Source organism: Xyrauchen texanus, chromosome 38 (assembly GCF_025860055.1).
Source record: "Xyrauchen texanus isolate HMW12.3.18 chromosome 38, RBS_HiC_50CHRs, whole genome shotgun sequence".
Classification (NCBI taxonomy): Eukaryota; Metazoa; Chordata; class Actinopteri; order Cypriniformes; family Catostomidae; genus Xyrauchen; species Xyrauchen texanus.
The window spans coordinates 21849442-21866362 of NC_068313.1; the positions used below are offsets into that span (position 1 = coordinate 21849442).

General features: G+C 39.3%; 1 protein-coding gene across 1 annotated transcript in view; it reads left to right on the forward strand.

Annotated features, from left to right (window-relative positions):
- LOC127632213 (seizure protein 6 homolog) overlaps positions 1 to 16921 on the forward strand; it is a 346945-nt gene that overhangs the window by 293686 nt on the left and 36338 nt on the right. The window contains exons 6-9 of the mRNA XM_052110822.1: positions 2749 to 2917; positions 3508 to 3674; positions 6927 to 7121; positions 13359 to 13497. Coding sequence (XP_051966782.1) covers positions 2749 to 2917; positions 3508 to 3674; positions 6927 to 7121; positions 13359 to 13497 — 670 coding nt within the window. The remainder of the gene's footprint in view (positions 1 to 2748; positions 2918 to 3507; positions 3675 to 6926; positions 7122 to 13358; positions 13498 to 16921) is intronic.

Sequence of the window (16921 nt, forward strand, 5' to 3'; positions counted from 1 at the left end):
CACACAGGCGTGATTTATCTAGATGTGGAGAGACTCCTGGTGCGGTTGCTCCCACACCTTTTAAGATAATTGGGGCTTGATCATTGATTTAGCCTGGAATGGCTAACTGAAGTGTTTGTGTAGAAGACAGTGAATATTAACGACCATACCGCCTCAAGGCAGCCCAATGTGACAGCCTAATTGACAGGCCTACCTCCTGTGCATAAATAAGGATTTTGTGCGCCTCTTCCTTTTCTGAGAGACGAATCCCAGAGCTGAGGAACTCTTCCTCTTGCATGATAAACAGGGAAGCATCTCCGATTCCAAGTAAGGCTGAGCTCCCTGAAGGAGGGCTGTTTTGATGATTTAGTGGTTTGGAGGCACAGCTATAGTGTGAATCGTGAGGAGGTTTAGTTAGCCTGCGGCTGCCAGACGTGGCCTACAGAGCCTGGGGTTTCTTACTCTCAGCATTGATTCAGAGTGAAATAGAATAATCGTGCCATTTAAGAAGTGTGTCCCTGCCATGCTGACATAGGGCTGGGCCAGACTGTCCGAGTCTGATTACTGATCAGCATGGGCAAGCTGCCTGAGAGCAGAGCTTTGGGTCCACTTTAATTACACTCTGTCAACCTGACTAACCTTCAGAGCTCAGAAACTATCTGCCTCTCCTTTCACAGGACAATTTTCAATTGCTGTCCATCTCTGTTTAACTATTCTGTGTCGTGATCTAAAGCAGTGGTTCTCAACTGGTGGGTCTGTTGTATCAGAGGCCTGTTTTGATTGAGTCTGGGACAGAAGAGAATAACAGTGGTAACTGCAAATTATAAAATGCAGCAAACCATATAACCTTGTATAGATAGGATGGCAAAATAAATGAGCTAATCAACTTTTAAAAGGGAGGAGAATACACATTAGATACCTTTTTTTATGTTAAAGGTCATGTTAAAATCTGCAGATATCAACATGGACAGGTTGTTTGACATGCTTTCATCCCCGTAAACCATGATCAAATGAAAATATGACCCAGACAATGTTCATATACAGGTTCATTTGCAACAAGTATGGTTGGTGGTTGGTTGGTGCCTGCCAACCACAGTTTGATAACAGTTCTCAGAACTGAATTGTAGGAACCACCCATTAATACATTTCAAGGAAATGTTTGTTTAAATTTGTACAATAAACTATATTTGGTATGGTGTTGTGTCGCCACTTTATGTCCATTGTAAAACTCTGGGTCCTGAAAGGGATAGTTCACCAAAAATGAACATTTACTCACACAAATACCATCCCAGATGTGTATGAGTATAAACACAAAGAATGATTTTCAGAAGAAGTACTCCACTCTCTTGATCCTCACAATGCAAGTGAATGGTGACCAGAAATTTGAAGGCCCAAAAAGGCAGTAATCCATACAACTCCAGTGGTTAAATCCATATCTTCTGAAGTGATATGATAGGTGTGGGTGAGAAACAGATCAATATTTAAATCCTTTTTTCTAAATTTTCACTTTCACATTCAACCACCTACTAGTTGGGGTTGGTCAAATGTGGAGAGTGATAGAAAAAAAAGGACTTAAACCACTATTCTCTATTTATATCTATTCAATCTATTTCTCACCTGCACCTATCATATTGCTTCAGAAGACATGGATTAAATCACTGGAGTGATATAGGTTACTTTTATGCCTCCTTTATGTAAATCTTTGATCTCGTGAGTTCTGGTCACCATTCACCTTGCATTGTTGACAAGCCGGTTCTCGCCTCCTCCTTGCCCATACTTTAACTGTTTTACATTGGTGCCGAAACCCGGGAAGGAGGAGGCGAGAACCGGCTTGATAATATAAATAATTGTTTAATGGTAAACTTAAAAGACAACAAAAACACACATGACGGACATGTCCGCTAACGATCTCTCTCTCACGCACGGCCCTCTGCAGTCAGCCTTTAAACCTCACGGAGGCATAATTAGCCTAATACGGGACCGGGTGTGTAGGATCACGACCCGACCCCGCCCTCCGCCCTGCCACATTCATTTTTAAAATAAATTAAAAAATTACAATTCTAACCACAAGCATGAAGCATAATTCTGCAATTGTAATGGAGCGCCTGTATTAAGTAAACTTCGGATGTGTATGCTTCACATGCACTGTGTTCCAAATGCCATAAATTATGCCTTTTTAGGGCACTTAGAAGGTAGAACAATCATGGAAGCCAAGCTGTAGGGTCGTTTCCAATAGAATTTAATATGAAAGACCCCACAACTTTGAGCTCTCTTAAGCTCTCACAGTAGAAGATAAAGCCTTAGAAGTGAATGGGACTCAGGGATAATCATGTGTGATTGGAACACACCTATGATCTGTGTTACTGTTGATATCAGGCATACAATATACAGTAATAACAAAAACAAATGTGATACTATGTTGGGTCGCCAATTTGTCCAATATAAAATCTGGGTTTGAGCAAAACCAGTTCAGAACCACTGAACTAAGGGGTTTTTCTTTTTTTCATACTTCATAACGGTGTCTGAAATCCCACTGGAAAAGCATTTCACCTTCACTTATTAGGTCTCCTTTTTTATTATTGTTATATTATTGGTTCTATGACAAAAGTCTCTTGTCACAAAACCTGTCACACAGTCTCGAAGGCCCTGCAATGTGAAAGAGTTTTGTTATCAACTGTTCAAAGTTCACTCTGAGGGCTAACTTGACTTCTAACTCTCTCTTTTTTCTTCTCAATGTCATATGTCTCCTTCCATTTGTACTTGGCACAGTGGCCTGTGGTGGAATGGTAAAGAATGCAACTCTTGGTCGCATTGTGTCCCCTGGTTTCCCTGGCAACTACAGCAACAATCTGACCTGCTACTGGGTGCTGGAGGCCCGAGAGGGTCAATGGCTCCATGTACATTTTGAGAAGGTGGCCCTCGCAGAAGATGATGACAGGTCTGTGCAACTCACTCAATGCTCTGCTACTATATTGTGTCAGCCACTTTACATTTAAACATTAATTAGTCATCAGATGTTCAAAGAGAGACATTTGGAGAAGCTCAGAGTGTCTCTTCACAGTATAGGCACACTCCAAATGTGGCGCTGCTCTTCATGGCATTATCTGCTATGGTGAGAGCTAAGTATGACAGGAACAGCTGTGAGCACACAAGCAAAAGTGGATGAAAGTTTCTGAGATCAGACACTTGCTCCCATTTAAAATAATTTAGAATAATCAAATCCCCTTGTATGAGTGTGAGAGAGCAATTAGAGCCCAATCCGGGGCCTCAGGAGTGGGATTAAGTTATTTTTATTAGCGGTATCCACTTTTTCTGCAGGCTTTTCTAACAAATGGAATTTTAATGAGGTCACTTGCTGCTCAGCTGTTCAAAATTCTATAAGGCAATTATTATGCAAACTGCCAAAAGACAGTACTAGAAATCTTAAGAATGAACGTAATCTACTGCCAAACATACTTTTGAAATCTTCACCTTGTCAGTGGAATAGCATAGCAACACTAAATCCTTATTTTCTGTTTGTGTTTATAGGTTTCTGATCAAAAATGGTAACCACATCGACTCACCAATTCTATATGACTCATATGAGGTGGAATACCTGCCAAACGAAGGAATCGTCAGTTCCTCCAGACATATCTTCGTGGAGTTTACAACAGATAGCTTCGGCACAAACACTGGGGTAGCCATCAGATATGAAGGTACAGACCAACAACACAGGTGCAGATATATAGAGTTCAGCTTTGGTTCACTGTACAGGTCCTTGCTGTCATGTTCACATCTGCATAGGTTAGCCTGCAGCAAGTGAACCAGCACTGTCTGCAGTGATTCTGTGCTGGAGGCTGATTGGTTAATTGTTACAGCAGGGAGTAGCCAATTTATAATCACTTGATAGTCTTCTTACAGCAATCTGCTCTCTCCTAATCAAAGGAGAGGTATTAACATCCATCTCTGGTACATCTCCTGTGACCACTCGTGATTGGATTTCGAGGGGTGGGTCTCTAATTTTGTGACCACATACATCATTCTTTGTCAATGTGTTACACTTACAGCATGTATTTACCGCTGACAACTTGTGATCAGTTCAGCTGAGATGGATCTTAAAGGGATAGTACACTAAAAAATAAAAATTCTGTCCATTCTAATTCATTTACCACCCTCATATTGTTCCAAACATGTTTGACTTTATCTCTTTATTGAGACACAAAAGGATAGTGTTAATGATCTTAAAGGAATATTTCACCCAAAAAAACTATTCTCCCATCATTTAATAACCCTCATGCCATCCTGGATGCGTATGACTTTGTGTCTTCTGCAGAACACACTGTTTTCAAAGATTTGGCTGCATTGTTTGGACCTAAAGTCTTGACCTGAATTCTTAAAAAGTCTTAATGTTTTTTTCTGCAGAAGAAAGAAAGGCATACACATTTGGGATGTCATGAGGGGGAGTTAATGATGAGAGAATTTTCATTTTTGGACGAACTATCCCTTCATTTACTTTCATTGTATCTTTTTACAATAAACTTTCACATGACACAAATATCACAGAATTTGCAAGCCACCATCTCTCTTTCATCCTGCACAGCACTCTCTCTGAGCCAGGACATACATGGTGGGGGTTACTGAGTTCAAACATTGTTTGTCCTTTACAGAGCCTCAGGGTTCAGATGCAGACAAAGAATGTACCTTCCGGCACATTGCACTTGTTGCTTCGGTTCACACCAAAGATCCTTTCTCCCCTGTGCAATATTAAACACTCCTCAGATTCCAACCTGAAATGAAATTTATTCTGATTAAATGAAATGGAAATCGAATGAACCGGGCAAATGGATCCCGACAAGGTCATTATAATGAGTTTTAACTGAAAACACAGAGCAGTTCTTTTGTACAGAAATTTTATTTCAATTCTCTTGACAGGTAAGTCGAATGTGTGCAGTTGTATTTGTTCACAGGGAAGACATACACACCTCTGGGCCCCGTAGTCATTATCCAGCAAGATCAATCTAATCTCATTTGCCATGGCACAACCCGATTACACTATCTACAATAAACGAATGTGCCTTCACAACAACCTGTAACAACACAGCTTGTCTTCTCACACTCCTTGCTGAATTTCACACCAGACAGAGCCCTCACATTTTAACTGTATTTCTGATTGAAGTGCGGTTCTCTTTTGTCTTTTCTTTTTTTTTTTTTTGCCATCACAAACAGAATATTTTTTTTTTTACATTTTTTAATTAAGAGGGTCAACTCTATCCTTTATGATAATTTTTATAGCTAACATTTTATGTATCACAAATACACACAAGTAAAAAATGTTTTCAAACTTTTTGCATAATTTGGCAAAATTGAAGCTTGATATTTAAACTGATTAATTTTTTTCTTCTTTGCAAATCACTTGTCTGTCACATTATTTCGTCTCATGCATGTACTTTACTGACACATTTGCCTACAAGTACATTAACTTGAAAATAAAATTATCATGTGCAACATTATTTGATGTAGTGCAAATGATGGCACAATTGTGGGACAGGCATCATTTTTAAAACAAATTATAAAAATTATTTTTACACAATAAATATATGTTAATGTGTATATGTGTTAATTTCACTCTTTGTTTAGATGATATATTTTTAAACATAATAATTTTGTATATATATATATATATATATATATATATATATATATATATATAAAATGGTTTTGTATAGTTTAATATTGAATTGATTTGTCTAGGGCAAGACTAAAACAGTCAAATCTATACATTAATGGCATTTGAAAAATTATAAAAAATAAATCATGAAGGCCTGGTGAATGTTTTTGTTTTAATGAGACCTTAAAAAGTTTGTATGAAATCCTCGGGCATGAAAGTGCCTGAAAAATATAAAAATACCCAGCTATGTCCACGCAACCACCCACAACACCCTAGCATTGCAGCAGTGTCTTTTGCACATGCAAGCACAACTCACATTTTCTTCAATAAATGTACAAATTCTGTTAAAAACTAGAACTTTGAAATACAGTACATTTGTAATGTATACCAATCAGTAAGGCTTCACACATAACAATAACCTAAAATTCACACTCCACATTAAATTACAAGCGTTTTGGAAATCATATTTCTATATCAATCTTACTTTAATGTCAAAAATTTATCTTCAATATTTATAAATGCTGTGGTTATATGGGAGAATGAATCAACAGGTGATTAAAATGGCTCAATTCAACTTGTTTTTGAGGCACTAGCTGGGTGAGGCTAGAGCTGAATAATGCATGTGTCTGGGGAAAGGGGTGATGTGGAAATGGTTTGCTGTAATTGGCAGAATCGCCGGTGTTTATTAAACAGCTGAATTTGGGTAGCCTAATCTAGCACATGCTTGAATGAGGCCGGACCTGGTGGGATATCAAAGTCAGTGTTTACCCACAGCCTCATCGTAGGTCCCCTCCTCTCCCCTCTAATCTCTATTCTACATTCTCAGAAAAGCACAACAACCAATAATGGTGCAGCCAGCCGTGTCAGTTTGTTGTTTCCCTCCAAAGGTTTTTTCATTCACATTTATTCACATTGTCGGGCCACCTCTCTTCCTTTATGCCTGTAAGTGGCCTTGCAAGTCTGGCTAAGGTTGATTTAACCAACAATCTCCTTCCAAGGGCAACACAAAACCTTGGGTTTGCATCCAAGAGGATTATGATGTGTGGAAATGTAAAGCACTGCATGGAGTGTCTCACATTCAGAAAACAAATAGCTTTAGAATGCCACCTTGAAACGCCTTTAAATTTGGATTCTGTGTTATCTGAATTTCAGATAAATTATTATTTGAAATGCTCATTGGCTAAACAGAGTGGACTGGTTGTCTGTGTGCTTTATGAAATCAGATGATTAGTGATAGTGTTTGGACAGTGATGTACATCTCGAGCAGGTGATTTATGGTTTTGTCCATTTGTCCTTTCAGCTTTTGCGGCAGGACATTGCTACGAGCCGTTTGTCAAGTATGGCAACTTCACCACCACTGACAGCACCTACACTGTGGGCACGGTTGTGGAGTTCACCTGTGACCCTGGCTACACCTTAGAGCAGGGCTCCGTCATTATCGAATGCATGGATCCCAGCAACCCTCAATGGAATGAGACTGAGCCCGCCTGCAGAGGTGTGTCTGTGTCTGTGAGTGATATGAGTGTGTACACTGTGAGGCAAATTCACTAAACAGTTGTGCCACTTTTGTACACAATATTTCACCTAATTCACTAACCATTAAATGCGCTGAAATAGTGCTTCACAATTTTTCAATTAAAGGAATGTTCCTGGTTCAATACCATTAAGGCTCAAATGACAGCATTTTTGGCATTATGTTCTTTATCACAAAATAAATGACTGTGTCCCAGGGGTGTAGAATACAAAACAAAATTAGCTAAGCAAACAAAAGTTAAAAACAAAACGGAATTAAACCACAGCACAACAGAGAAGTCACAACACAAACAAAGAGAGGCCAAAACACAACTAAATTAACAGGAGAAAAAAAAGAAACACTGCTTTTTAATTTGTGTGGCAGTTCTGATTCAATGCATGCAAGATTTTATTCAATCATAATTCTGTTGTGCTGTTGCTTAATTTTGTGGCCTTTCTGTTAGTTTTAGTTTTTAGTTTTTAGCTTATTTTAGTTTTTTTTGTGGCTTTTTGTTGTTGTTGTTGTGTTTCAGCTTCTTTCCATTGTGTTGTAGGTTTTCTGATGTGTTGTGGCTATTTTTGTTGTGGTTTATTTCCTTTGTGCTGTGACTTTTCTGTTGTCTATTTTTCTTTGTGTTGTGACTTAATTTTGTTGTGTTGTGGCTTTATGTTGTGCTGTGGTTAAATTTAGTTCTGCTGTGGTTCATTTCTGTTGTGTTGTAGCTTTTTTGTCATATTTTGGCTTATTTGTATTGTGTGTTGTGGCTTATTTTTGTTTTGTTGTGGCTTTAATTTTGGCTTCTTTCCATTGTGTTGTGGCTTTTTTTTGTTGTAATGTGGCTTTTTGTTGTTGTTGTGTTTCGGCTTCTTTCCATTGTGTTGTGGCTTATTTTTTTGTGTTGTGACTTTTTGTTGTTGTTGTTGTTGTTGTGTTTCAGATTCTTTCCATTGTGTTGTGGATTTTCTGTTGTGTTGTGACTAGTTTTGTGGTTTATTTTCATTGTATTGTGGCTTTACTGTTGTGTTGTGGCTTTTTGGTGTGTTTTGACTTATTTCTGGTGTTGTGGCTTTTATGTTGTGTGGTGGCTAAATTGTATTCTGCTGTGGTTTATTTCCTTTGTGTTTTCAGCTTTTATTTACTTTGCTAATTTAGTTTTGTTGTGCACCCATGAGCCACCGTAGTAAGGCACTGAAAATAGAAGTGAAGTTGACCAGTCCATAAGCAATTAAATACACAGTATTTCAAAAATATAGCCACAAGATGTAAACATTATGTTAACATGATTTTAATGTGATAAATCTCAGGGATTTACCAGTGGTAAGGCGCTTATTACATAACAGGGTTTACCGGAATTGCATCATCATGACAAAAGTGATTTTATTACACTAAAATAATGTTAACCCGTGAGTTTATCTTGTGGCTATACTTTAGAAACAGTGTATTTCATAACATTCATGAGTCAAATTGTTTTGTGGAAATCAACATTATGCCTCAAATTCTATCGACTATTGAACCTGAACCCGTTAAGTCATTGTCATTCTTCTTTTAGTTCAAGCACACATAATTTCTAAATTAGGCTTTTTACATTCGCTATTTATCTGGAGTCGCTATTTACGTGAAGCAATTCATGTTGTGCTATTGCCAACTGTGAAAAGAAATCTTGTTTACATAAAAATATATGTTTTTGTTCATTTCAAGTGAGTAAAGTAGCAGTAATTTGCCAAATTATGAACAAATTATAGAGAAGAGCTTAATAACTTAGCAAATATCAAGATGCTGCGTGCATCAAAACTGCGCTGCACACTTTTGTCATTTTAAAGAGTCTATCCAGGTGGCAGATTGCGGTAATCTCCTGCCTCCTCCGCAATTTAACATTTAGGACCAATCCACAAGACCTGAAACTGCATTGTGCAGACTTTTTTGCACCTTTATCTCATACGTGTAATTGCTCAGTTGCAAAATCAACGCAGACAGTGCATGCAAACAAATGGTGCTATCAGTGGGTGAAATGTTCTCTTAGTGAATGTATTTGAATAGGTTATATACAGAATAAAGGTTATTCATTTGTGTGTGTGTGTGTGTGTGTGTGTGTGTGTGTGTGTGTGTGTGTGTGTGTGTGTGTGTGTGTGTGTGTGATGTCACCATGTGTTAATGTATTTCACTACATTAGTAAGCTGCTAAGAAGCTTTACAGGCGACACGTGCAGATTCAGTACAACCACCCCACATCCTTTTAGTGCCTTTTTTATATTATCCTCTACATCCTCTGTCACCTGGATGGGTTTCAGCCAGATTAACACACCTACGGTAGCACTAAAAGCATTAAAAAGCATGGAGGCTGGAGATGCAATAATGTCGAAGAATGTGAGAGAATACCTTGCTCATAAAGCACTGATTCCACCCACACACATAGTGCCATCTTATCTGACACGGTGCTCAAATACATTACTCCAGCTTTACAATAGTGTTTGGATAGAAAGGATTTAATGATACTGGCTCCAGCATGCTTTCAGGGTCAAGACAACGGCTTTTGCCATTTGAAAATGTGTTTAGAACCAGCTCAGCCAGTGTACTGATGTGAAAGGAAAACAGAAAGTCTAGTTGTTTATTATGTTATATGGACTAAAATGTCCACTCTGAAATCCTTGGATTAATCTGGATCTTGACCTCTGTTCCAGGGCCGGGATACACCTATGGAACAAATTAGGATACAAAATGCCATAAACTTTTGAATATTATGTATTTTTATTTCTCTGTAAAAGTGTTCTTTTTGACCATTGTGACACACCTTGCTGTTTTTCAGTGTCTAAGCAACCTGTTTTTAAATGCCATGACAAGTTTAAAGCATTTCAACTTAAAAAAATAAAAAAATGTCTCAAGACACCTGGGATTTGTTTCATTCCACCATGCTCTATCTAGCTGTTATTGAATGCAAGAATGTATCCTGCATGAACGGCCCCAAATTGTTTTTGTACAACTATGTTTATTTTATCTTATTTTTTGCATTTTGCGAAAACTTTTGAGCATGTTCTCAGAGGTGAGAGCATTAATTCCTGTATATACACGGGCAACCAAAAGTTTGGAATAATGTACAGATTTTGCTGTTTCGGAAAGAAATATGTCGAAAATGGCATTCAACTTATCACAAAGTATAGTCAGGACATTAATGATGTAAAAAAAAAAAAACATTTGAAAAAAGTAATTTTTGATCAAATCTAGACAGGCTCAATTTCCAACAGCCATCACTCCCAACACCTTATCCTTGAGTAATCATGCTAAATTGCTAATTTGGTACTAGAAAATCACTTGCGATTATATCAAACACAGTTTAAAGTTATTTGGTTCGTTAAATGAAGCTTAACATTGTCTTTGTGTTTGTTTTTGAGTTGCCACAGTATGCAATAGTCCGGCATGTCTTAAGGTCAATATTAGGTCAAAAATGGCAAAAAAGAAACAGCTTTCCCTAGAAACTCATTATTGTCAATCATTGTTTTGAGGAATGAAGGCAATACAATGCTTGAAATTGCCAAAAAAAAACTGAAGATTTCATACACTAAAGTGTACCCTAAAGTCTTCAAAGACAAAAGGACAACTGGCTCTAACAAGGACAGAAAGAGATGTGGAAGATCAGATGTAAAACTAAACAAGATATGTACATCAGAGTCCTAGTTTCTGAAATAGATGCCTCACATGTCCTCAGCTAACAGCTTCATTGAATTCTACCCACTCAACAGCAGTTCCCCTTCTGTCACTCACTCAATGTTGTGTCGATGTAGTGACACTAGGGGTCAATCTTGAGAACCCCAGACACCTTCAGATCTTTGAGAAAAGGCCAATGGGAACTGGCTAGTAGATTTTGGATGCCACTCCCCACAACATACGGGTATAAAAGGGAGCTGGAATGCAGATTCATTCAGATTTCTTCTTCCGAGCCTACTATTCCATTCACCTCTTCAGAACGTGTGCTGTTGGATATATATGGCACATTCCAGCAGCTTTCTCTCCACTCTGCACTCCACTGCAGACTACGCCCCTGGGCACTTTGACTGCACTTTAAAAGAGTATATTTCCTCTAAAGAGTATATTTTCTCGTTGAACGTATTTTTAAAGATGCCCTTCTGTCTCTGTGCAGTTCCTGGATGTGGTTGTTATCTCTCCACCTCTGACGGTCATTGCGAGAACATGACCATGGCAACATTGTGGTCGCGGATTTCCTTCTTTCGAGGGAAAGCCACTTCAGCCCCCCCCCCCACCGGTCTTTCTACCTACGGGCCACCCTGGTTGACGCTGAAGGCGAATCGGGAGCTTCAATGGGTATGTTTCTACTGGGTAATACCCTACGGACCGCCCACTCCCCAGTACGCTTGTTTGCTCCTGTCCTGTTCTGGGATGAGACAGGCAGCTCGCCTCAGTGCCAGCCTAATGTCTCTTTCGGAGCTTGCGAGCCGGATGAGATGTCGATCACTGCATCGGAGAGTGCCTTGGTGGTATGGGACACCGAGGATTCGACCTGCTGCCACCTTTGGGTGTGGCAGCTCAGCCTGAGGCTGCCGCAGTGCTGACCGCCATGCTTGCGCAGGCAGCCACGAGTGTTGAGCTTGAGTGGAACCCTCCACCCACCCCTGAGCACTAGCAGCTTGACAACTAGTTTCTGGGATCTGCACGCCACTCACAGCCATGGCCTCCTCCAGTCCCCTCTTCCACTGAGCCTCTTCCACTGTGTCTCCATGCGTTTGTTGTGGCCACGAAGTCTTTGTTGAGTTGTGTTGTTAATCACATAAAAAAGTGCTACTTCTGCACAATCTTTGAGAGACGGCCTTCAAAGTTATCCTTTTTTAAGCATATTAACTTAGGTAACTACTCCTCAACTGGCACATGTGATTGTAAATTAAAAAAGTAACATCCAAGTCACACCCACGTCTAGTTTTAACCAATCATTAACACTCTTCGACTAGCCGAGATCTCCTTGAAGAAGAATTTCAGAGATGTGCTCTAACAGGAGAAATATCACAACGAATACCTTGACAGAACAAAATGTCATTGAGTCTTGTTATAATTTTTAGGCGAACTAAAGGAAACCTGTTCACCCAGGAAGTATAAATTAGCCTTACGTCGCTTTGGAGCATCCAGCACGACGAGCTGACGCGATTTTGGAATGCACCTTTCTCTGCCCGAACCCGATCCTTCAGCTAGTCCGATCTCACTTCCCTTGATGGTAGGGTGGCAGAGGTTTATGCCGCAATTCCCCAGGTGGATAAGGTGATCGCGGCACACCTGTGCCCACTGAGTGCCACCACCTGCCAGAGTCGCCCAGCACTCCCTTCCCGAGCCTGTAGGATGACGTCGTCTCTGGTGACCAAAACCAACAGCACTGCCGGTCAGGCCACTTCCGCCCTGCACGCCATGGCCCTCTTCCATGTCCCTCAGGCCAAGATTTTGAAAGAGCTGCACGAGGGTAGTTCTGATCCTGGTGTGCTTCAAGAGCTGCGCTGAGCAAAAAAACTCGCCCTCCTTGTGACTAAGGTGCACTCGGGCAGACAATGTCCATGCTTGTGGACTGAACCTGGTCGAGATGAGGGACGCAGATAAGGCACGGTTCCTTAACGCGCCCATCTCCCAGGTCGACCTCTTCTGCATCACCATCGAGGAATTCGCCAAGCAGCAACAGACAGAGGCATCCAGCACATCTTGCCTTGGCACAGCTCAAGAGTCTGCACCCCGGCACGAGAGTGCCGCTGTCCTGCGGGTGGAGAACACAGTCCTTCAGCAGAAGGGCGCGATAGGGTGCGATATAGGCCACTTTTGTAACAGAAAATCAAAAAGAAAAGGTTAGAGTGGGCAAAGAAACACAGACATTGGATAATTGATAACAATAACAGATAATTGGAAAAGAATGTTATGGATCTTAACCCCATTGAGCTTTTGTGGGATAAGCTAGACTGTAAGGTGGATGAGAAGTGCCCGACAAGACAGCCAAATCTATGGCATGTGCTACAGAAAGTGTGGGGGTGAAATGTCACCAGAGTATCTGGACAAACCGACAGATGTAATGCCAAGGATCTGCAAAGCTGTCATTGCTGCACGTGGTGAATAAAAGTACCAATTTCTTTCCATAAGAGCAAGATCTGTAAATGATTCCAAACTCTGGCCACCAGTGTACATTAGTGTGTGTACTTACATATTAAATGACCTAATATTTCTCTCTGTGGTTCCATTGCAGCTGTATGCAGTGGAGAGATCACCGATTCAGCTGGGGTGGTGTTGTCACCAAACTGGCCTGAAGCCTACGACAAAGGCCAGGACTGCATCTGGGGGATCCATGTTGAAGAAGACAAGAGGATCATGCTAGACATCCAAGTGTATGTATAAGTGAACAACATATCTACCCATTTTCTATCAGAAGCTCAGTATAATCAACACCATACAAATATTTCACAGTTTTGAGAGACGTCTCAATTCAAGTCAAGTAATTGTTAATTGTATAGTACTTTTCACTACAGACGTAATGTCTGTAATGTCTTGGTCATCATTGGGATATCTCATAAAAACGTGAATGTAGATTGTGCAAAGGCAACCATGGCAAGGAACAAAAAACTCCATAAGATGATGGTTATGGGATTAAAATATACTTGGGAGAATCAAGGCTCAAATTGGGGGCCACCCTTCTGGCTAAACAGCATGAATATAATACTAATCTTATTTATGTCTATTATATGTCATGGTTTAAGTTAGTATACTTAGTAAATGTTAGAGGCCAATGTTTATACAAAATTATTTTGTATGAATTGTAAGATTAGTGACAAAGTTTTGAAGTCCATCCTGGCTTAACTGTGAAAGTGCATATAGATGCAGTGTCTTTTGTTATTTGGCTGATGATTGCTTTAGCGATACAGAAACATTAGTTTCTTCCAACCAAGACTTTGTTGTCGGTTCGACTATCAAGGCCAATCTTAAACCACTTACATTGAGTAAAGCGTGGGGGAAATCAAATTTTCCCAATTCATGTATAACATTGCAGTTTTTGAAAACATCCTCTACCAATTTAAAAGAAGCTATTGTTATACTATGTACAAGATATGAGAGTAAAATGTATAGTGTTTCTGTACCTTAACTGGTAGAGCATTGAGCTGGCAAGGTTATGGGTTTGAATCCCTGCAAATAAATGGACAGATAAAAAATCTTAATGCCCTGAAAAGCCAAATTTATACCGTGGAAGAGGCCAAACTTTTCTTTCGAATTAGTTTGTTGTAGGTGACATCACAGTGTTAATGTACTGTTCCAGCCATGGAAAAAATGCTAATAATGCAGGTCTTTCTCTCCATGGATTTCCACTTTTATTGCTTCTTTGCCTTAATAAACTTTTCACAAAGCCTCTTCCACTGTGTCTCCATGCATTTGTTGTGGCCACGAAGTCTTCGTTGAGTTGTGTTGTTAATCACATAAAAAAGTGCTACTTCTGCACAATCTTTGAGAGACGGCCTTCAAAGTTATCCTTTTTTAAGCATATTAACTTAGGTAACTACACCTCAACTGGCACATGTGATTGTAAATTAAAAAAGTAACATCCAAGTCACACCCACGACTAGTTTTAACCAATCATTAACACTCTTCGACTAGCCGAGTTCTCCTTGAAGAAGAATTTCAGAGATGTGCGCTAACAGGAGAAATATCACAACGAATACCTTGACAGAACAAAATGTCATTGAGTTTTGTTATAATTTTTAGGCGAACTAAAGGAAACCTGTTCGCCCAGGAAGTATAAATTAGCCTTACGTCGCTTTGGATAGAAGCATCTGCCAAATACATGCAAAGTGTAAAATGACATGAACGTGTTTCATATTCCAGTTTGTTCTTTGTCTTTGGTAGCCATTGCTGAGCTTCTGTGTAATATCCACAGAGAATAGCTGATAACTGATACATCATCTGCATCCTTTATTCACCATGAAATGACAGTGTGGATCAAATCTACTATGGGGTCATCACAACTTTTCTGCACACTCCCTGTTCATCCATCAGACTCTAACTCTGCTTTTAACAGATTCAAACATGTATCACCATGGTGCTGACATTTTTTAGTCCACTGGTTTTGTCCTTGATGTGGCTGAGATTGCACCGCAGTTACAAGTATTGGTACTTTGTGTCATCTGCTCCCCACGGACCGATTCAACTCCATTCCACTCTCATCAGCCAAATGAAACACCCGTCATATCGCCTTGGGCATTTTCTTGAACTAAAGTGGCCTAGAACTCAATTGGCTTTTCTGAAGATCTCCCAGAGCATCCATCTTTTAAGTACTGACACCAAATCACAGCTTTCATGCACTTATTCAGTTCAAAACTTCTTTTAAATTAAGTGTGCATCCTTCAGATCTATCGACCCAAACCAATAGTGTGGGTGTACATGCGATAAGATCTGTTTCTGAGTAATAATTTTGAACGGGCACTTTGTGAGTACGCAGTTTAAATATCTCAGATCTAGGATCGGCCAAAGCCTGCCGTTTTTCTTTGGGACAACAAAATGATGGCTGTAAAACACATTTGGGCTTGACATTTTGGCACAATCTCTATTGTGCTTTTCACAAGGAGATTGCATATTTCGGCTCATAACACTGGTGATTTTGCACCCATTCTGAAATTCCCCTCCAGCGTAACAGGACTGAGGGCAATTTGGATTGTTTACCGTATCATATAATCAGGGTTGGGAGGGTTACTTTTGAAATGTATTCCACTACAGATTACAGAATACATGCTGTAAAATGTAATTTGTAAGGTCAGTAATGTATTGTAAATACCTTGGATTACTTCTTCAGCACTGGTAGATTGTTTTCACTTGTTTTGACTATAAAAATTCTGCCAGTGCAGTAAGACAAAATTCACATGTTAAAAATACATTCTTTGAAAAATTTTAATATCTTGTTCAGTGTTGTTTATAAAACAAGATTAATCAAATTGATCTTGTTTTAAGGATTTTTTATATTTTTACAGGAAAACAATAAAAAAAATTATTATCAAGAATATGATTTTTGCCCTAATATCAAAGGTCTTACTTGAAACAAGAAGTTATGATCCAACGTGAATTTTCTTGAACAAAACTTGATTTTCTTGATAAAAAACTTGATTTTGCCTGATAACGTGCATGTAAAATGGTTAGAAATAGCAGTTTAGCTTAGCGTAATGCTGACAATTTACTCAATGTTTATTTTTATTTCTTCTGCTCCAAACTTACTTCAAACTTACTTTTCTGTCTGCTCGTATGAATGTAACACATTACAAGAAAGTGTTTCACCGCTGTTCAAATGCACTTTGGATCGCATCATTTATATGTATAAATGTTTTCCATTGGAATGGACTAAATATTAAATGAAACAAATGACAATAAATGCAAAGTAATCTCTTCAGTAATCAAAATTATTTTTGAATGTAACTGTATTCTAATTACCAATTATTTAAATTGTAACTGTAGTGGAATACAGCTACTTATATTTTGTATTTTAAATATGTAATCCCGTTACATGTATTCTGTTACTCCCCAACCCTGGATCGCTCACAATAGGGAAGCAGTTGCACATAATTTGTCATGTGTAAGCATCTTGTGCATTTGCAACGAATGCTGTATTCTTTTGGATGGTAAGGATGGAGGATGTGCGTGTTGATACGCAGGTGACAGTGAGACAGCTGGTATGGGGCTTTAAGTCGGGCACTGGCTCGAAACTGAGCAACATAACTTATTCACAGAGCTGCCAAAGAGGCCGGCTGGAGACACTGGAGCATCCAGCAGAGTGGC